The sequence below is a fragment of the Hibiscus syriacus genome, unplaced genomic scaffold, assembly GCF_006381635.1.
Source record: "Hibiscus syriacus cultivar Baekdansim isolate YM2019G1 unplaced genomic scaffold, ASM638163v2 tig00110893_pilon, whole genome shotgun sequence".
NCBI lineage: Eukaryota > Viridiplantae > Streptophyta > Magnoliopsida > Malvales > Malvaceae > Hibiscus > Hibiscus syriacus.
The window spans coordinates 3,711,784-3,733,969 of NW_024062901.1; the positions used below are offsets into that span (position 1 = coordinate 3,711,784).

The following is a 22,186-nucleotide window of genomic DNA, read 5'->3' on the forward strand; positions in this document are numbered from 1 at the left end:
AGTGTGGTGACAAACTGAACCGTAGTCCCAACCCAAAACTAGTTTCTTGGCTTGGGCCGATTGCTTGGTGACAAACTGGAAAAGGTATACTAATTCCAACTTCCAAGAACAAGTTTGAGGTTCTTGCTGGTTTGGGTCCTGAAAATGTTGCTGAGGGGGTTGGGAGGAAGCATAGAGCTGCGTCTCTCGGTGTTGCTACTCTGCTGAATGGGATTAAAAGTAAAAAGAAGAAACAGTTGGGATTTTAATGAGGCTATGGTTACTGTTAAGGCATGAGGTTCCTCTTCAGCTCCTGTAACATTAGTGTTTGCTTTTGGAATGTTAGATGGTTCAATAATCCTCTGAAGTATAACAGCTACCCTTTACTCTTCATTCCTCCCTTCGTAGTATAAAGCGTATTTTCTCTCTCTCTCGGTTTTTAAAGTTTCGTCTTGATTAATTCGGATTGATTCAAGTTGTATATCTAGTTTTGGTAGGTGAGTCTCTCAATGGAGATTTTCTACATACAGAAAGACTCGAACTCGATACTTGTTTAAGCAATATTAAGTTGTTTACCACTTAAATCAATCCCGTTAATAGATAGGAAAATTTTAATATTTAATTTTATAAAACTTAAAATTATTCTTTATGACGGAAAAGCATGCAGTCTTAAAGAGCATGGATTTGAGTACCTTAATAGAGGATAAAATTGGTTCAACATCATAAGCGAGCTAATTATTTAGTCAAATGCGGTACAAAGTAAATTATTTAAAGATATACGATATTTGTTATAGTAACTTGAAACTCATCACATCAATATGATTAATTGTAATAAAATATTTTTATTTAAAATTTTTATCCCATAAATTTTAATAAAAATTATATTTTATTAAAACTTATCGTGTATCATGTGGACGTGACGTGTATCTCCTGCACTATAATATTTATTTTAGATCTTAAATTAATTTTAAAAATGATCTACTATGCTAATATTTTTATTCGTCTACCCTATTGAGTCAATTTTGCCTCAATAGAGATCGTTCGACCCGATCCAACAAAGCTAAAGGCCATATATTAGGTAGATCCGACCCGTTCCGATTCCTAGACCCAGGCCTTTTTACACGCTACATTGTTTTGCCCTTTAAAACCAAAAATCAATTTACAGTTTCATGTTCTAGGGTTTCTAATTAGTATCCAACGCTTTGAAATTGGGTGCAGCAGTGCCAAATTAATCGATCGTCCACTTCAATTTTTACTGTCTCCATCTATCCCTCATCGTAAAAACGCCCAATAAACATCTCAAGGCAACTCCTAATCATATTTTCTCCCTCAACTGCATATATTCCTTCGATCGTCTCCTACAAAAGCCCCTAATTTTTCTCTGACCTCTTTGTAACGATAATATTCCTAGGGTTTTCTATTTCTTGTTTCATTTTTAAGGATTTTTTTACTTATTTGTTGATGCTATTATTTATGTTGTGCAGTGATTTTTCGGGAATGTCTCGAGTTTATGTCGGGAATTTGGACCCTCGGGTTACTGAGAGGGATCTCGAAGACGAGTTTAGGATTTTCGGCGTTCTCCGCAAGTAAATATACTTTTATTTTTCTAAATGAAAAAAAAATTATTTTGATGGTGACCTAAATAATTGTGTTTTAGTGGAAGCAGTGTAGCTTTCGTTTTTTTTCTTGTGACATTCAAATCAAGTTTACGAATTGTTTTAATATGCATGTATATATATTGTTTGATTGATTAGTTTTGATGGAATGAATTCAGTGTCTGGGTAGCTAGAAGGCCACCAGGATATGCATTTATCGAGTTTGATGACCGCAGGGATGCTCTGGATGCAATTCGTGAATTGGATGGTGAGCATACTTCTTTTGTTCCCATTTTTACTATGAACCACGGTGTTTTTCATGTTCAATTCATCCATTTGCTGCATTTGGTTTTTGCTTGATTATATCTGTTTTCCCTCTCTTTATGTTGTGCATATGCTTTAAATCCATTAACAATCAAGCTTTGATATGCATGTTAAGAGAGATTTCTTATATGATTCTTCTTAACAAGCTGGGAATTGTTTACTAGTTGTTTCAGTCTCTATTGTTTGACTCTGCCCTTTTGTTATGTGCTTCTTAAAAATTAAAATCAATGATGGATTTCTGATCCATCCTGTTTTACTGACTTTGAGTTTGCTTACTTTTGTTTACTGTTTTTAATTTTCTCCTTGAAGGCAAGAATGGCTGGCGTGTGGAACTTTCTCACAATTCTAAAGGTGGTGGAGGCCGTGGTGGTGGGCGTCGTGGTGGCGGTGAGGATTTGAAGTGTTATGAGTGTGGTGAACCTGGTCACTTTGCTCGTGAATGTCGCTCGCGCGGTTCACGGGGCCTGGGGAATGGGCGTAGGCGAAGCCCCAGTCCTCGTCGCCGTAGGAGTCCAAGTTATGGATATGGACGCAGGTGTGTTTAATGGTTCTTACTTACATACACTAATTACATTTGAGGCTGTAGGAGGATAGTTTCTGCTGAATCAGGTTTGCAAAGCTGCCTGTACAATGCAATGGTACAATACATGTTATGCCTTTTCTTTTGCTAAGCGAAGCCTTTTCCCCCTTGATTGGTTATCAGTAAGAATATTCGTTAATGAATTTAGGATGTATAGATATATATATTTTCTTGGTTTTATAATTGAGGAAAACTTGAGTTGCACTTGTGCCTTGGTCTTTTTACTATTTTTCCTTTGTGTGTGTTTGGATTGTTATGATTGTCACCTGAACAAGTGTGCGCAGATTACTTACAAAATGTACTTACTACTTTTACTTGCTAATAAAACTTCTATATTATGTGCCAGGGGCGACAGTCCACATGGGAAAAGATCTCCTCGGCACCGCAGCATCTCACCTCATCGTGGTCGCAGCATCAGCAGGTCACCTCCATATCGTCATGCTCGTCGTGATTCACCTTATGCTAATGGGTATGTCATGCCCTACCAAATTACTTGAACCACATTTGATCTTATTTTTTATACTTGCAATGTAGTTCCGTATTTGACATGCTTTGTTTAAATTCTTTTGCAGAGATTAAAACAGGACCTTATCTGAGCAATTCTGGAATAGATCTATGGAAAAGATTATGTAATAATGTTTTAGGAGCTTCTGTGAGCAAAAGAGATTTATGTTATGCTTGTTTTGTGACAATAGGGCCTCGTTAGAACTTGTGGTTTTGCATGGCTTCCACTCTACAAAGTGTTTCAGCCTCCAAAACGGGTGCCTTGGACACCTTTCTATGATGGCTTGCTTTAAGCAGCATATGGAACTGGGAAGTCCCTTTCTTCATATTGTTATCTACTTCTATTTATCTGTTACCTTCATATGTTAACTTAGTTATTATGGTAAGTGTTTTTTTGTGATTGATGATTCTAAAGGATTTTTATGTTTGTTTGATTTGTGATTTTGAAGTAAACCAGCTTCCTTTCGCCCCTTTACTGCATCTTAGTGCACATGGTTTCCTCACTATTGCTTCTCTGCACCACCTCTTCTACTGGTCGTTGCTCCTGCATGTTGTAGAAGCTTGAGTTGCATGTTGAATTCGCTAATAGTAACAGTGTTGGTTGCAACCTTGTTTGTGGTATATGCATCTTCAACAAAGCTTCTATTTTTTTTTAAGACGATGAAGCCAGTAAATGGTCTACTGTTAGCTTCTCTGCACTTCATCATCTACTTCTATGATCTATGACTGCTTCATATTCAGCCCAAAACTGAATTGTGCAAGACCCCTCCATAGTAGCCCGTCTTCAACAAAGAGCTTGATCTAGCTTTGATCTTTTCTAACATTGTAGCTGATTTTGGAAGGTGTTAGTATTACTTTTATGTTGGTCTTGTCTAGTACTATTTGTTGATGCTGGCTAGGATGCTCATACAACCTGCAGCAACTACTTTGATGATCATCTTAAGTGATGGATTATCTGCAATTATCCGAAGGTAAGCATCAATTTGCTGGTCTACCTTGTATATTTGCTTGTTCGTATTGGTCCTTAATATCAAAGTCTTTTATTAGCTGATATGGTAATGTTAAATGGTTTAACATGCCATTAAGGTCCTTTCCTCTTGTAAATTTGATTGCTGCGTGTGCATACACTTGTGGAGATTCCAGTTGAATGTAATATAATGCTAGATATAGTTCTCAATGATTTTTAGTGGTGGTTACATTTTACCAGGTGAATTATTTCTACATTCACATTTTTACGATGGGAGAAGGTTACACAAATCAGGGTATCAAATAGCGTTCCGAAAACGCTATAGCGGCCGCGATATTGCGGTCGCGTCACCGTCCGAAACCGCTATTCATGGTTTTTGCGGTGGGTCATGGATTCACACCGATCGCTGTTGATTGCGCCCGAAATTTAACGGGAAATAGACGATTGCGCCGATAACGGGACGTAATCACCGTTATTCCAACCGTTACTGCAAAAAAAAACTTAAGGAAAGATGATTTTTTTGTGTTCATCGTCACCAAACTTGTATTTTTTTATTTCTTTCTAAATTTATGTTTTTTGTATGTGCACGTTGAGATTCAAAAGGAAAAAGAAAATGGCAAAGTAAAAAGGAAGAATGAATTTGTTTTGTGGGTTTCGTCGGAGTGAAATTCACTGTAATCGAAAAAAGGAATCTTTGTCGGAGCTTAAGATTGTTGAAGAAAGGAGAGAGCGTCTTGGGTTGGGATATAGTTTAGGATTAAATTATTTTAGGGTTTATTAGACTTAAAACAAAACATTTTGGACCTATTTTTTTTAAAGTAAATTATAAAATATATTTTTAAGAAATATATTAATTTTTCATCTTTTTACTTTTTAAAATTTATAATTTAATATATAGTTTAGAACGTAAAATTAATTTTTGTTTAATTTAATCTTAATTTCAATAATTTAAATAATTATGTGTTCACAATGTTATTATGAATTAATTATCTTATCCTATTATAATAATTTTAAAGTCTTTTATATGATTAAATTATATTATATATGTCCTTTTAGCTTAGAAAACATTCTAAAAGTCATTAAAAATGACTCCTTATAATTATAATTATTATGTTTTATGATAAGTTGTGTGAAATTTAAAATAATTCATGACAGCAGCACCTGCAGTGACCGCGATGGTATCTGTTATGTCCGCAATCGCAATAAACACGACGCGACTGAAAACACGACCGAGAGTGTTATTTAAATCTCTGATACAAATATCATTCTTTTCATTGAATGAATTTTGACTTTATGGTAGCTGAACTTATCAAAAATTTCTTTAAAGTTTTGTGGGGGATCGGATGTAATAAAAACAGATGATTAATGCTAGAGAGAAAGTAAAGGATGATTCGAATGTAGCCGAATTTTTGATGAAATGCATTGACTGAATATTCTTCAGCCGTAGCTAAACCAAGTATCAGATTAAGAAAAAAGAACACACGGTTCAAGATAGGCAAATTTATAGGAATGGACACGGCTTCCTCTAAAATTATGTTGAAAGAGAAGCTTGAGGCTATTGTTTTGGTGCTTCATTTTTTCTGATCAGCAATCGATAATTCATAATGAAATTATAGGCAAGCGACTGCGCTGCGATGATTTCCGCAAGTTATTTTTCCGTTTAAATTAGAAGGGATAAATCGTTTATATATGCCTCAATTTAAATGTTACCATCAACAAGCCTCATCTTCTTCACCCTGATTGGGACTCATCAATTACCGTACGTGTGGCCGATGAGCCTATTTCTAATGGTGAAATTCCCAACTGAATGGATTCAACTTTGTCTTCTTTACTTGTGGCCATGACTTTAGTCATGTACCCGGATTGTCAAAGATATCATCAATACATCCACAGTTGAGCATTTTCTAAAAAATTTGAACTATGAGACATGAGAAGAACAAAATTGCCTCAAAACCCACAACAAGCCATTAGAATTGTGGAAAATATAGCCAAGACCAGTTCAAACCAAAATCAACCCAGTTGGTCTTTCATCATAAGAAACCACCTTTCTGAAGGAAATCCCGATCAGGTGCTTTCTTTACACACCCAAATACGCCAACAGGGACTCTACATTTTAGGCCTTGTTCCTTTGATATTCAAGGCATGTGCTTCTGCTTCTGCTTCTGCTTCAGCCCAAACTTATGGAAAATCTTTGCATGCCGAGTCAATTAAATTTGGGGTATCCGCCGATTTACATATCTCCTCGTCATTGATTAGCATGTATTCGAGATGCAGCAATTTGATTGATTCCCGGAAGGTGTTTGATGAAATGCCCGAGAGAAATGTGGTGGCATGGAACGCGATGATCGGTGGGTATTTGAAAAACGGGGATAGAGAATCTGCATTGAATTTGTTTGAAAAGATGCCCATGGGAAGAAATTCAGTGACTTGGATAGAGATGATCGATGGGTTTGCAAAGAGTGGAGACACTTTAAGAGCAAGACAATTATTCGATAGAGTACCATTAGAGTTAAGTAACGTGGTGACTTGGACGGTGATGGTTGACGGGTACAATGCAAATGGAGAACTAGAAGCTGCAAGGGAGATCTTTGAAATGATGCCAGAAAGGAATTACTTTGTTTGGTCATCAATGATTTCTGGGTTTTGTAAGAGGGGTGATGTTAAGGAAGCTAGGGAATTTTTCGATCGAATCCCTGTTAGAAACTCGGTTAATTGGAATTCCATGATTTCAGGGTATGCACAGAATGGCTTCTGTGAGGAAGCTTTGGCAATGTTCAGGAAAATGCAGAACGAAGGTTTCGAACCCGATGAAGTTACCATCACAAGTGTTTTATCTGCTTGTGCACAGTTAGGTGAATTAGATGTTGGAAAAGAAATCCATTATCGTATTAAGACGAAGGGAATGAAGGCTAACCAGTTCGTTTCAAATGCATTATTGGATATGTATGCCAAATGCGGCGATTTAGGCCAAGCGAGGTTGATCTTCGAACGAATAAGTCACCGGAAAACCGCCTGCTGGAATTCCATGTTATCGGGATTTGCCATTCATGGAAAGTGCAGAGAAGCTCTAGAGTTTTTCAAAAGAATGGAAGAGTTGAATGAGATGCCGGATGCCATCACTTTCCTTTCGGTTCTATCAGCTTGCTCCCACGGCGGGTGTGTAGATGAAGGGCTGGAAATTTTCTCCAAGATGGAGACTTACGGCATTTTAGCAAGCATCAAACATTACGGTTGCTTAGTCGACCTTCTGGGGCGTGCCGGAAGATTGAAAGAAGCTTTCGGCCTTGTCAAGAGAATGCCGATGAAGCCGAATGATGTAGTTTGGGGGGCTCTGCTCGGTGCTTGCAAGATTCATGTGGACAATAACGTGTTAGAACAAGTGATGCAAGAAGTCGTTGGAACGGATAATGATTTGGATTCTGGGGATAATTCACATCATGTGCTGCTGTCAAATATCTATGCAGCTTCAGATAGATGGGAAAAGGCTGAAAAAATGAGGATGGCAATGGTGAACAAGGGGTTTCAAAAGATTCCAGGCCTCAGTTCAATTATACCCAATCATACGGAGAGGCAAGTCTTGCCCGTCTAGCTCAGTTGGTAGAGCACAAGGCTCTTAACCTTGTGGTCGTGAGATCGAGTCCCATTGAGGGTAATTCATAACGGAGGTTTTCCGCGGAAGCTGATCTCAACCTGACGTTGGGGCAGCCTACTACCCTACCTCCCCCTTACCCCATTACATATGGGAATAGAGTCAGCTAATACGGAGAGGCAAATTAATATAGGTAAGTGAAACAACCAATTAATGCATGAATAATATTACATAAAGTCTTGTACATTATAATATTCTTTTTATTAAAAAAATGACCAATTCAAGGATTCTTCACCGTAATCCTTAACTTCCTAGCTATTTGTGTCGCTTTAGGATGAACTGGTCGCTTGTTACCATCACTCTGTTCTACCTCTACCCAATTATTAACCTTAAATATCAATGACTGAACCAATTCCCTGCTTCAGTTTCTATCTGCTTCCCCAATGCTAATGTGTTGCTTAAGCTGCTCGATAATGGTTGTGTTTTCGTCATTCTCGCCAATAGCTTCATGGGGAAGCAATGCAAGGGGAGTTGCTTTGGGGTTAGGATTTGATCTTTGGACCTTATTCGAGTTCGTTTTCGGCTCGGAAAAGGCTACAATAGACTTGTGTAACGCAGCTCGCCTTTTTGATGAACTTAATAACTCTGGTTCCCGGATTTTATCCATGGAGTAGTGCGCAATTTCATGCAAGATCGTAGTACATCTTCACCCATATAGGGAAGCAGCTCGGCATAAACAGGGTGGTGGGATGAACTTTTCTTGTCCTGCAAGCAAACGAAGAATCAGTTAACATAAAATTGAGAGAATGATGAAAACAATTAAATGAACATCGATCATTGAAAAGGGGAACAATGTACCTACAGATGAGTTGAGAGGACTGATCAGAATCCGTAGCTGTCGATAGCAGACGCTTTTGCTCCGTTGAAACTTCGAAGCAGTCTAATACCTTACACTTGCATTAACACTAGCATTCCCATCTTTCCCTACCCTTCTTATAATCGGAGACATTATCGGATTTCTCACCGAATTAAACCGTTGTTTCAGCGGAGTACATTGATCGAAATCCAACGGAACCGGATTTGGAGCCAAAGGAGAAGAAATCTCGCCGCTCAAACTCCCATTAGGCCACCTTCCCCAAGAACATTTTCTATGTTTCTGCTCAACTTTTTCCTCCTTCCTTTTAAACCACATTAAAGGCTCTGGAGTTCCGACAATGGGGTGTCTTCCGAGAAAAGGATTTGCACCCTTAACGACTGGAACAGGGGAACCAGGCTCAAAACTATCAACATAAATGAACTCTCCAAGTTTCTTTTTGTTACTAAGAACAAAATCATCTTAGTCAGAAGGAAGACTAACGTAAATCAAATGAGAAGAATCCGTGACCTTGATGTAGAATCCATGTTTAGGCCAGAGAGAATCTCCGGTGACCTGCAAAGTGAGCTTCGATATTTGCCGGTCGGTTTCACTCTGGTGTTCATCCCATTAATGAACTTCAGCAGAATCCCAGGTTCCAATTTGCCATAATTTGAAATTCAGTGCATGAAAAGAGAAGGCGGGGGATGGTTTTGCAAACCGTGGAAAGCAAAAGGGTTCTTTTAAAAATTTTGGAAAATTTGGAACGTTGTGGCAACGGTCGTGTGGTGGAGCCGTCCCATTTGAATTATGCAAATTCGAAAGCTAAAAAGCAGGTAAGTGACGTCGTTTCATTAACTTTATACAGTCAGCCCAACGCCATGGATTTTAGATGAAATTAGAGATTTTAATGAAATTATATATTTTTTTAAAAATTCTAATTCTTGAAAAAAAAAAGAAATATTATAATATTTAAACAAAAAATTAATTATTAAATTTCTGAATTTAGTGAAAAAAGGATTTTAAAAGAAATAATATTCCATCATAATATTGTTAACAATGACAAAGTTAGAAATATTTTTTGTGTTGAATTTGAATTATAAATTTTATGAAAGTTTATATATAATTATATCACAGTTTTATATTGTAGTTTATAATTTTTTAAAAGGATTAAAGTTCAATTTTATAATTTTAAAAAGTTGAAGTATAATTTTATTATATATTAATTGATGTTTTATAAATTTAAAAAAAATATATAATTTCTTTAATTTACAATTTAGGTTTGGTATAGATTCATTATTTATGCATCATTACTGTCATAATTGTTCATGGTTGTTGAAATTGCTATTAACTATATCTTCGAAGTCTTTATTTAGATATCGTACTCCTTTAAATATCAACTCTGGATGTTACGAGAGTGGCTGAATATTTTTCGTACGTAATTGACTCTGGACTCCGATGATAATTTTGGTGTCTATATTTATAAATATATGATCGTATTTAATTCAAAACGATTAATAACAACTCTAATATCGCGAGTTTTTTTAACATATTTAAATTACCGCAAGATGAATCAAACATTATTATAAACCCTCAAACTCTTAAAAAAATAGATTCAAGTTTACATTCAAAAAGTAGAGTTTATTATTAGTAGTAGTAGAAAATAATGGCATGAACATCTAGGGAGGGAGGGATCTAGGTGAGAGTACTTGAAAATTTAAAATTATCATATATTTTATATTTTATTTATGTATTTTCTATTGAAAATTTATTTTTGTCCCTCTAGAATCTTATAAATTCAAATTCTTCTCTTGAAATTTTATAAGTTCAAGTTCATCCCTAACATAAAATCTTGTGTCTGGTCCAATGCACATCTACAAACATGCAGCTTTAATCTTCATCTTTTAGGGTTTAATTTGCAGTAGCTAAAGAAACTCTCACGACATCTGCAGTCTTTTCAACCTCTCACGCACTCTGAGATTTTCAATCCCAATTCTAGAATAAGCAGCCTGCAAAAAAAATAAATCCAATCAAATTACATTCCAATACATTTTCATATAAATAACCAAATCGATCAATGTCTTTACTTTGTACCTGAGAATGAACTGAAAGAATGATCCTATTGCCATCCTTTTGATACGTAACGCTCACAACTTCGGCTCCTTCTTCCTGAAGGGTAGTGATGATGTCGCATAACGCCGACGTTGTCGTCGCGATCAAATCGACTTCCATCGTGGATTCCGATTCCGATTCCGATTCCGTTATTTCGAGAACCGGTGATATTGTTGTTTCACTTTCCTTCGGTTGAATTCCTCCACACGTTCTTGCAGTTGTTTCACGTAGACCGTGGCATTCTTCACCAGCTCGGGCGTTGGCATCTGCAACAACATTCATCGATGGCGTAACCGATTATACGGAAAACCGAGCAAATATACGATCACAGCACAGTCGGGTAATGGTACCTTTTTAGGGCGAGGAGGAAGAAGACTGACGAGCGTCGAAAGGAGCGATCTCATTTCCGATCTCCGTTCTCGTTCGATCAAATTCCGGCTGGATTTCGATAATAGTGTTGGATCCGTCATGGTTCTTTCCAATGTGGTATCGGTTTCTAGCCGCTCACGTAGAAGGGAAAACGACGTATATGCAATTGCAACAGAACAACATATATGCTGGTGTTCTTATAGTACCGTACGAGCAAAGACTCGGTCTTTTTTCTTTATCGAAATCTCGTATCCCATTTCATATTGGATTACTTAATGATAATTTAGTGATAATTAATGTTAATATGCACTTTATGCACGCATGATACGCGGCAATTAGTGAAATTAAAACTTAGTCAAGCATTCTGCATCTCCGACATAGAACGACTTCCCTTGGGGTTTTCGTGGAAATTTAAGAAGTTTGTAATATAGCGGCCGCATAAACCCTAGACGGCTTTCAAATTTGACTTTTTATGCTTGCAGCTCGAATTTGCTGACAATTTTAAACCTTTTATTCCCACGTGTTAAAAAGATATTTTTTAGGCACATGTGTTAAAAAGCTATTTGAGTTAATCGGATATTCTGAATATTTATTATAAAAATAGCTTTATTTTAGTTCAATATATTATATTTACAAATATAAACCTTTAATAATCTTTATTATTATTATTATGTTGGTACGATATTCAACTATCAACTATAATAAAACTATTTATATTCTTTTATATAAGATTTATATTTAATGATTAAAAATAGTAGATATTATACTGTCACGAGACCTTCACAATGTTAGGAAATAAACCGAGTACGAGTAATTTCCTTATAACCAGATTAGTGAGAATGCGAAATAAAAGCGGAAAAATAATACCCGAAATTGATAACGGAGTTCAGCCAATTGTGCTTACGTCTCCGGGCTGCTGCAGATCTTTTACTAAGAGAAAATTTCCAGGTGTTTACACAACACACTTGAGAGAGAACTAGAAGATTTTGGGATGATTTTGAAGCTAAATGAGCTAGGGTATTTATAGTTGAAACTTAGGGACTAATCTTTGTAAATACCCTAAAGTTCAATGACTCAATTTTGTAATTATCCCTATTACAAAATAATAAAAAATTTAGCCCCCTATTATTATTATTTTCAAGCAGCCGCCGGCTGCTAATAATTTTGCAGCCCATGTGCTGCTTTGACCAACAATCTCCCACTTGAAGACTTATTTCAATCTGTCTTCACACCTCGATCGATGCAGCAGTATTTCTGGTTTTTTATTCTAGTATGCCAACTGAAGCTGAACACAACTTCAGTTTGTCCGTAGTCACCGTCTTTGTTAACATGTCTGCTGGATTTTGAGCTCCACTGATCTTTTCAAGTTTAAAAATCCCATCTTCCAGAAGAGACCGGATAAAATGATATCGCAATTGTATGTGCTTCGTTCTGGAATGAAAAGACGGATTCTTTGCTAGATGGATAGCACTTTGACTGTCGCAATACAAGACATTGTTTTCTTGTTTCTTGCCTAACTCTTCCAAGAAACTTTGGAGCCAAACCATCTCTTTGCTGGCTTCCGTAACAACGACATATTCTGCTTCAGTTGTGGAGAGAGCAACTATCTTCTGTAGTTGAGAAACCAAACTCACTGCGATTCCTCCTAGAGTATAGACATACCCTGTAGTGCTTCTTCTGATGTCGACATTTCCGACTAAGTCAGCATCTACATAGCCTGTCAATATCGTATCTCCACCTTTGAAACAAAGTGCTTTGTTTGTGGTACCCCGCAGATATATGAGGATCCATTTGATTGCTTCCCAGTGTACCTTGCCCGGATTATTCATGTACCTGCTAACAGCTCCCACTGCTTGAGCAATATCTGGTCTGGTACAAACCATGGCATACATTAGACTTCCAATTGCTGAGGCATACAGCACCTTCACCATGTGTGCACGTTCTTCCTCCGTCTTTGGTGACTGTTCTTTGGAGAGTCTAAAATGAACATCTAAAGGTGTACTTACTGGTTTAGCATCTTGCATGTTGAACCTGGAGAGTACTTTGTTGATGTACTCAGCCTGTGATAACTTCAAAGTCCTCGACTTTGTGTCTCTCTTGATCCTCATCCCAAGAATCTGCATTGCAGCGCCCAGATCCTTCATAGCAAACTGCTTTGACAATTTTTGCTTCAAGTTTATAATCTCTTGCATGTCTGAGCCTGCAACGAGCATGTCATCAACATACAACAATAAAATAATGAAGCTATTGTCGAACCTCTTGATGTAGCAACAATGATCTGCTTGGCATCTGGTAAAACCACTGCTACTCATGAAGCTATCGAACTTCTTGTACCACTGTCTAGGAGCTTGTTTTAAACCATACAAGCTCTTCCTTAACCTGCATACCAGGTTTTTCCTGCCTGCTTCTATGAAGCCTTCTGGTTGCCTCATATAGATTTCTTCCTCCAAATTACCATGAAGGAAAGCTGTCTTTACATCTAACTGCTCAAGATGTAAATTCTCTGCAGCTACAATTTTCAACACCAGTCTGATTGTAGACAGTTTTACGACTGGAGAGAAAATTTCATTGTAGTCAATACCTTCTTTTTGCTGAAAACCTTTGACTACCAATCTTGCTTTGTAGCATTTGCTCCCATCGTTCTCTTCTTTGATCCTGTAAATCCACTTGTTATGGAGCACTCTCTTGCCTGGTGGTAATTCAGCTAATTCCCACGTCTGATTTGACATAAGTGAGTCAATCTCATCTTTCATTGAAGACTCCCACTTGACTGAATCCTCCACCTGCATTGCTTCATCATAGCACTCTGGTTCACCATTGTCAGTCAGCAACAAGTAGTGCAAAGAAGGCGAATACCGTTGGGTTGGTTTAGGAATTCTGGAGGAGCGTCTCAGTTCTGGTGTGCCTGGTTCTTCTTGAACTGCTTCAGGATTGATCTGAACATGATCTCCAGAAATCTCCTCAAACTCAGCAAATTCCTTTGTTTCAGCTTTGGTATTTGAACTGCTTGATTCTACAGTTGACCTGTCTTTGTACATCACATTCTCATTGAAAATGGCATCTCTGCTTCTGATGATCTTCCGATTTTCATAGTCCCAAAACCGGTAACCGAACTCATCACCGCCATAACCAACAAAGGCACATTTGTTGGACTTAGCATCAAGTTTTGTTCTTTCACCAGAGTTTATGTGTACATAAGAAATACAACCAAACACTCTTAAGTGTGAAAGGTTTATTTCTTTCTTGCTCCAAACTTCCTCTGGTATTCTGCCATCCAAAGGAACTGAGGGCCCACGGTTGATCAAGTAAGCTGCAGTGTTGATTGCTTCAGCCCATAGAAATTTGGGCAAGCCGGCATGTATCCTCATACTTCTGGCACGTTCATTCAGAGTTCTGTTCATGCGCTCTGCTACACCATTATGTTGCGATGTCTTGGGAACTGTTGTCTCCATCTTGATCCCATTGTTTACGCAGAAATCTCTGAATCTACTGTCTCTGTACTCTCTTCCATTGTCAGACCTCAACCGCTTGACTTTCAAACCAGTCTCATTTTCCACCATGACCTTCCATTTTCTAAAGATATCGAAGACTTCTGATTTCTTCTTCAAAAAATAAACTCACACCTTCCTTGTTGAATCATAGATGAAGGTGACATAATATAGTGAGCCTGCAAGAGATGGAACTGGGGATGGTCCCCATACATCAGTATGAACCAATTCTAACCTTTCTGCCTTGGGTGTCTTGCCAATCTTTGCAAAACTGACTTTCTTTTGTTTGCCAAAGATGCAATCCTCGCATAGTCCGACATCTACATTCTTTAGATCCGGCAGCTTCCCTTTTGACAAAAGTGTCTTCATCCCTTTCTCGCTCATATGGCCAAGCCTTTGGTGCCATAGGTTTTATTTTCCATCAGCATCTGCTACTGCAATGATATTCTCTAAATTTGAGGTTACATAGAGAGTATCAGTCTTCTTACCACGAGCAATGACGAGTGCTCCTTTGGTAATCTTCCATTCACAGCCTGAAAAGGTTGTACTATATCCTTCTCCATCAAGCTGTCCAACAGAAATCAGATTTCTTTTAAGGCCAGGAATATGTCTCACTCTTGTCAGCTTCCAGGTGGTCTGGTTTGGCAGCTTTAGTCGGATGTCTCCTTTTCCGACGATCTTCAAGGTTTCATCATCAGCTAGATGAACCTTCCTAAAATCACCACTGACATAGTTCTCCATGATTTCTTGGCATGGGGTGGAGTGGAAAGATGCCCCTGAATCCAAGATCCATGATTCAATCGGACTGTTGACGTTTAAAATCATGGCATCACTTGTCTCCTCAGTCATGTTTGCAGATTCCTGTGCCCCGATATTTTTCTTCGGTGCTCGGCAATCTCTTTTGAAGTGACCCTTCTTGCCGCAATTATAACAGGTAAAATCATTATTTCCTGTTCTTGATTTTCCCCTTTTGGATTTTGATCTGCCACGATTTGAATTTCTTTCTGAAGTTCTCCCTCTAGACTCCGTGTTCAAGGTTGAGGAGGTTGATGCTTCACCCGATTCTCTCCGTCGAATTTCTTCGCTCAGTACCAGATCCCGAACATCGTCGAATTTTAATTTGATGTTTCCCGACGAACTGCTGACTGCTGTAACAGTAGCATTCCAACTGTCTGGTAGAGATGATAAGAGAATTAAAGCTCGAACTTCATCATCGAATTCAATTTCCACTGAACTCAACTGGGTTGTAATTGTGTTGAGTTCATTTAGGTGTTGTGTCACCGATGCCCCTTCCGTCATCCGCAAATTGAATAATCGCCTCATCAAATGAACTTTGTTTGAGGCTGATGGCTTCTCATACATACTGGAGAGAGCCGCCATAAGACCCGCCGTGGTCTTTTCCTTTGCTATGTTGAAAGCAACATTGCGGGATAACGTCAGTCGGATAACTCCGAGGGCTTGTCTGTCGAGAAGAGCCCAGTCTTCATTCTTCATGCCCTCTGGTTGCTTTCCTGAAAGAGGTTGATATAGATTTTTCTGGTATAGAAAATCTTCAATCTGCATCTTCTAAAAGCCAAAGTCCGCACCATCGAACTTTTTAATTTTCACCTTCCCTTCGTCTGTAGCCATCGCTCCCACTCGAATCTGGCTTCGTTTGGATCGTTTCTGACAATTTCTGCGAACCACCGTGTATTAGAACACTTCCGTCGACAAACTCGTATCGCCGACCGAATTTCACTATTCACGAAATTCACTATTCATATGAATAGTAACCTCGCAGAAAATTGACAAAATTCACAACCAAAAGCTCTGATTACCAGTTGTTAGGAAATAAACCGAGTACGAGTAATTTCCCTATAACCAGATTAGTGAGAATGCGAAATAAAAGCGGAAAAATAATACCCGAAATTGATAACGGAGTTCAGCCAATTGTGCTTACGTCTCCGGGATGCTGCAGATCTTTTACTAAGAGAAAATTTCCAGGTGTTTACACAACACACTTGAGAGAGAACTAGATGATTTTGGGATGATTTTGAAGCTAAATGAGCTAGGGTATTTATAGTTGAAACTTAGGGACTAATCTTTGTAAATACCCTAAAGTTCAATGACTCAATTTTGTAATTATCCCTATTACAAAATAATAAAAAATTTAGCCCCCTATTATTATTATTTTTTCAAGCAGCCGCCGACTGCTAATAATTTTGCAGCCCATGTGCTGCTTTGACCAACACACAATAGGGATGAACATAGGTAGGACGGGTGAGAGAAAAATTTGAAATTATCATATATTTTAGATTTTGTCTATATATTTTCTATCGAAAATATGTTTGTGTCTCTTAAAATTTTATAAATTCAAATTCGACTCTCAATACATAATCCTACGTTCATCCCTACTTCACAATAATTATAAAGAGCTAACTTAAAAGTATTTGTTTGTACACACTCTTAAAATGTCTTAATTCAATCATGTTTTTCTCTTTTTTCAAATCTTACTCTTCAATTTATCAAATATTCTTAATTTTAGTCTTCTTCAATCTCAATCTAACAATAAAATAATATACAATTCTTTTTATTTATTTATTTATTACTCAAAATCAAGCAATGTACCATACATATATTCAATTTTTATATTTATTCTCTTAGTTGTATTTAAGGTGTTTTCTTAATAAAATAATAAAAATAATACATTTTCACCAAAATTAATCATTTTTCTATGATTTATTTATGTAATATTGAATTAATTGTTTAAAGTAATAGAATATACTTCATTTTATAAAGGCATATTTTTTAGTATTCACTCAGGACCCGATAATATATGAGACGACTCTGCTATCCTATAGTCAGAACCATATAAAAAGATCAAAGTTGGTGTTTGTAATCACTTTAGATATATTATTATAATGATGGTGTTTATCCTTTATTATTTACAGTGTAATATTTATTTATATATTTATTTTTTCATGTTGTTTAATTGAATTTTATTAATATTTTTTTATACGATTTTATTTTATGGAATGAATAATATATATATATATATCAGTACAGAAGAGAAAAATGAATCAATTAAAAATTTATATTTTCAGGATAAGTCTTTCTTTTCAGTCACCCTACTCATCACGAATTAAGCTAAAATTCTTTGAATGAATACATTTTTGAAAAAAAATAATGGAATTAATATCATTTATTTTATTGATAATAAATAAAACTATATAACAGATTCTTAATAAATCATTCAAAGGTGTTAATTTTTTCGGAGGTATAATTAATAGTTTATATATAGTTTATTACCGCATATAATTTTAAAAATATCATTAAATTTAAAATAATCTTAATTATTAAACTTTTAAATAATATAAAATAATCATTAAATGTATCAAATTATTATAAATAATAATAATAATTTTAATATGTTTAATGAATATATTATATAATAGTTCAAAAAATAAATATTTTATAATAGTTCAAAAAATTTAATCAATCTTTTATGATAGTTCAATAAAACGATATAATATTTTCAAACAAATATTATTATTTCAAAATATACGTGTCAACTACCCAAGACAATGCTTTACATGATGGATCAACTTGTGGGGTAATACACCTGCGTAGTATTTTCTCGTACGTAATTATTAGTCGTATCTTGACCAAAAGATGCTTTTTTTAAGGACTAAAACAGTTAATTTATGAAACTTTTCTTTAATTGCATGTGCATACGTGTTAAATTTTGTATATTAATGATCAACCTACACCATGGATCAAACTTCTAAGGTTAATAATCAACCTACATAGTATTACTGTTTCGTTGATAATTACTTCTCGTGTCTTGATAAAGAAAAATATATTTAAGGGTAACTTTTGTTTATGTATTAGAACTAATTTATTATTTTTTATTGTATTTTCGTATTAATTTGACCCTTAAAGTTGTTTAATTACATCATTATATGTTCTATCCTAATTTAAAATCTTGAATTATAAAGCCTAAGTTAGGGTTGATGGTTTAGAGATTATAGGGTTATGATTTAGGGTTTATAAATTATAATTTAGGGTTTTGCGTTACAGGTAGGGTTATATAATGACGCAATTGAACAACTTTGAGGACTAAATTGATACGAAAATATGATATGGGAGAAAATGATAAATTGAGTCTACTATAGAGGGAAAACTTACCCTTTTACAAAAAAAAATATAATTAATAAATAATTTTTTAAATAATCCAATAAAATAATAATATAGTATCCATTGAATTTTTTTAATCAATTAATAATAACTATGTATTTAAATTTATGTTTTATAAAAAGAATAATATTCTCTTTCATAATTAAGATTACTCGATCGATTCTTAATGTAAAAAACTTTTATTTCATGATACATCCACAAGTGTTAAAAATTTATATTTTTCTTAATATATTTATGTATTCAAGTTAAAAGTTCTGAAATTTCCACATAAAACTTAATTCTTTTAAACAAAGATTTAACTTTTTATCTACTTAAATTAAGACAGTGTATTTTATTTTTATTTGATTATTTTGAAAAATATGATTAAGGGGTGTCAATCTCCCAAAGATCTTGTGTTTGATATGTGATAAATTTATAAATTAATATACCATAAAATTATATATGTAACTTTTAAAATGATAAAATTATGATTAAATACTTCAGGAAATTATAAAATTATAAATTTAATATATGATAAAAATTCATTATAACTTTTTAAAATTATAATTCAATTTTAGTTTTCTAAAAAAATATTCTGAGTTCACCCTTAGATTACATCCTTGGAACAGACACAGATATTATTCATATTAAGGGCATGGGAGGGGTTTGTTACCCTTTTACTATGGTGATAATTTTAGTCCCAATTAATATAAATATTTGTTAAACTAAATCCTTTTCCTCTCAATTTTAAATTAAATATTTATTAGATTTCAATTATCTTTAAAGTTAAACAATTCAATCTCTTTTGTTTTTTATTCTAAACACGTTTAGTATTTAAACTATCATTTTTGGTTCGTTTTAGTATTTAAACTTTTAATTTCTTTTCAAAATCATACTTAAAGTTTAGTTTTTGTTTCATTATAGTACTATTATTTAAAATTTAACGTTAAATTTTGAATAGGGATACTAGTTTAGGTATTAAAACTTATAGTTTAGATACTAAACACGTTAAATTTTTAATGGTATGTCACTAAAAATGAAATAAAAAATTAATGTTTGATATGATTTTAGAAAAAATTTAAATACTAAAACTGATTAAAATTAATAATTTAAATATTAAATTCGTAATTTTCCTTAAATTTAACCATGTTAACGGGGCTACTAACATGTGCTTAATTTGGCCGTCAAAGTTTGAATGAAAGGGCATTTCATGAACGTACTTGGACAATTATTGCACTATTCAAGACCCCATACGGAGGATCTTGAAAATGGGTTAACCCAATCAATGGGTTAACCCAATCAATGGGTGTACTCGTGTGAGGATATATATGAAATGATGCTGCCAATATATCTGCTGACTCAGCCAATCATCCAATTTTTTAATAATAGATAGATAAAAATAAATCTGATTATATCGATAAACGAATAAAAATAAAAGATCAAACTATTGAAAGATCATCAATAAACTTAAATAAAAAATCATGAAAACCTTATTAAAAAAATTTATTTCAGAAAAAACGTAACAAACTCAAAAATTGTGTATTCAAATATAATATAAGAATCCAAAAACATAAAAAATTTATAAGATAAACAATAAATGGCATCTTAATGGATTGTTATAACACCAAATTTAATCTTAAGGAATAAAATATATAAAAGTTTATTACAAAAAGTCTCATAAAAATATAATTATTATAAAGACAAAATACTAAATAATAAAATAACTGTCACGCATGGTCCCAAGTGGAGCATTGTAATATAGTCTGTGTCAATTAGGGATAATTGTAATAATAAGCTTCTACATATTATTTTTTCAATTAGATATCTATTTTTAATGAATAAAAATAATATTTTTATAAATGTATTTGTTTCGGGTCGGTCAGGCTTGGGTTTTATCTCAAAAAGTTGGGTCGAGTCAAGTTAAATCATCTCTAAACTCGATCGAATCAAATTTGTGAAAAATATATATTTTAAAATCAAGTCGAATTAACTAAAAATTCCGACCCGACTTAACTCGTACTCATCAGGGCTGAGGCACGGTTAAATCAGCATACATAGACTAAGATAATACGAACCTAACAAACGCACAATATACTAATTATATAATAGATTAATATTTAATATATTAATTATATATAATCAGACTCGTCTCAAAAAATATATAGATTCTATGCTACTTTATTAAAATAAGGCCTTAAATATATTTTATAATAAAATTAAAGTATAAAATATCAAAATTTAGAAAGATTAAAACTACGATGTACGTAAATAAAAAATTGTCCATTAAAAACTATAAATTTAATAATTCTTTAAGAAGATTATTTACAATCAAATTCATGAGATAATAAAAGAGAAAAATAGAAGTTTCTTTTTGTTAGTCTTATAAAAAAATAATTTTTTAAATTAATAGATTTTTTTAATATGAGGTTCCTAAATTTTAGAGTCATGTATGCCACATTTATCAATATAGAGACTATATTAAAAGTTACAAAATAGTCACTCGACTATTTAATATGTTCAAAATTTGTCATTTTCTGTTAAAAATTGACGACAACTTGAGCTAGAGATGTTAATCCTTTATTTGAGATATGATAAAATCTGATATCGAAATCTCAAACGACTATCATATCCAGACAGTAGACTAACATTCAACTCAGAATATCGTTAATTCTTTAGCTGAAAATGACGAGTTTATAACATAATGAATAGTCGGAGTAATCATTTTGTAACTTTTAATAGTCAATGGACTCAACAAAGCAACATCTTATGGTTAGAGGATTATTTTGTAACTTTTAATAGTTGAGTGACTCAATAAAATAGTGCCTTATATTCGACCTGGTTGACTAGATGTTCATCGAATCACTGATAAGATATTTAGAGTATATTCGAGCGCATCGAGTAAAAATATATAAAAATATATCAGTTAACTTAAGATTTGATTAACATTGATTTTAATCAAAGTATCATACAAGGAACACATGATTTTTTTTCAAGAGACGAACTTAAATTTATCAAATTTTAAGAGGATTAAAATATATTTTAAATAGAAACACATGAAAAAATCTAAAATATAAGATAATTTTAAATTTTCAAATCTCCGTCACACCTTATCTCGATCTATCCATGTATACGCATATCGATGCATACACCAAAAGATGAGAACGACCTGGATCACTTGAAAAAGTGTTTTTATTTTAACTCTAGATTGGTTAATCTGTAAATTTGTATGCCCAGACCGAACACATCACAAGAATGAACGTTGAGTCATGTTTGAATATCACAACATAATTGTACGCCCCACACGTTGGCCTAGGGGAGGGAAGAAACGTTGCTTCTGAGTTTCGTTAGATGATGTACTTAGGAGCATTCCGAATGACCAAAGAGTTTTCATAGGGGGAGACTTTAATGGCCATATAGGTAGTGAAATCGACGGGTATGACGGTGTTCATGGGGATTTCGGTTTTGGTAGTAGGAACGAGGAGGGGCGTACGTTGCTTGAATTTGCTACTGCACACGATATGGTGGTCAGTAACTCCTTTAACAAGAGAGATGTAAACTTGATTACATTCAATAGCGGGGGACATTGTACCCAAATCGACTACATCCTGGTTCGAAATCGGGACCGATGGACTTGCATTGACTGTAAGGTGTTCCCTGAAGAGGCATGTGCA

General features: G+C 34.6%; 2 protein-coding genes and 1 pseudogene across 3 annotated transcripts; 2 read left to right on the forward strand and 1 right to left on the reverse strand.

Moving 5' to 3' along the window:
• The first annotated feature begins 1,121 nt into the window (after positions 1-1,121).
• Positions 1,122-3,576, forward strand: LOC120144984 (serine/arginine-rich splicing factor RSZ21-like). Of its 2 annotated transcripts, none has more exons than XM_039158905.1 (6): positions 1,122-1,283; positions 1,464-1,565; positions 1,754-1,842; positions 2,208-2,433; positions 2,825-2,947; positions 3,051-3,576. In XM_039158905.1, the coding sequence occupies exons 2-6, from the start codon at positions 1,477-1,479 to the stop codon at positions 3,055-3,057; spliced, it is 534 nt and encodes a 177-aa protein (XP_039014836.1). In that variant the 5' UTR covers positions 1,122-1,283; positions 1,464-1,476; the 3' UTR covers positions 3,058-3,576. The 2 variants fall into 2 exon arrangements, with proteins under 2 accessions (XP_039014836.1, XP_039014837.1); XM_039158906.1 differs by lacking the exon at positions 1,122-1,283 and adding an exon at positions 1,288-1,371.
• Positions 3,577-5,833: 2,257 nt separating this feature from the next.
• Positions 5,834-7,671, forward strand: LOC120144983 (pentatricopeptide repeat-containing protein At3g21470-like). Its single transcript, XM_039158904.1, has one exon. It carries the CDS (start codon positions 5,877-5,879, stop codon positions 7,536-7,538), a length of 1,662 nt encoding a protein of 553 aa, XP_039014835.1. The 5' UTR covers positions 5,834-5,876; the 3' UTR covers positions 7,539-7,671.
• Positions 7,672-10,298: 2,627 nt separating this feature from the next.
• Positions 10,299-10,973, reverse strand: LOC120145420 (annotated as a pseudogene).
• Positions 10,974-22,186: the final 11,213 nt, after the last annotated feature.

Bases quoted from the DNA above. Each gene is read 5' to 3' on its own strand.
- LOC120144984 (XM_039158905.1), top strand. From the start codon at position 1,477: ATGTCTCGAGTTTATGTCGGGAATTTGGACCCTCGGGTTACTGAGAGG. The intron at 1,566-1,753 runs GTAAATATACTT...GAATGAATTCAG, and splicing joins ATTTTCGGCGTTCTCCGCAA to TGTCTGGGTAGCTAGAAGGC. The intron at 2,434-2,824 runs GTGTGTTTAATG...ATTATGTGCCAG, and splicing joins AGTTATGGATATGGACGCAG to GGGCGACAGTCCACATGGGA.
- LOC120144983 (XM_039158904.1), top strand. From the start codon at position 5,877: ATGAGAAGAACAAAATTGCCTCAAAACCCACAACAAGCCATTAGAATT.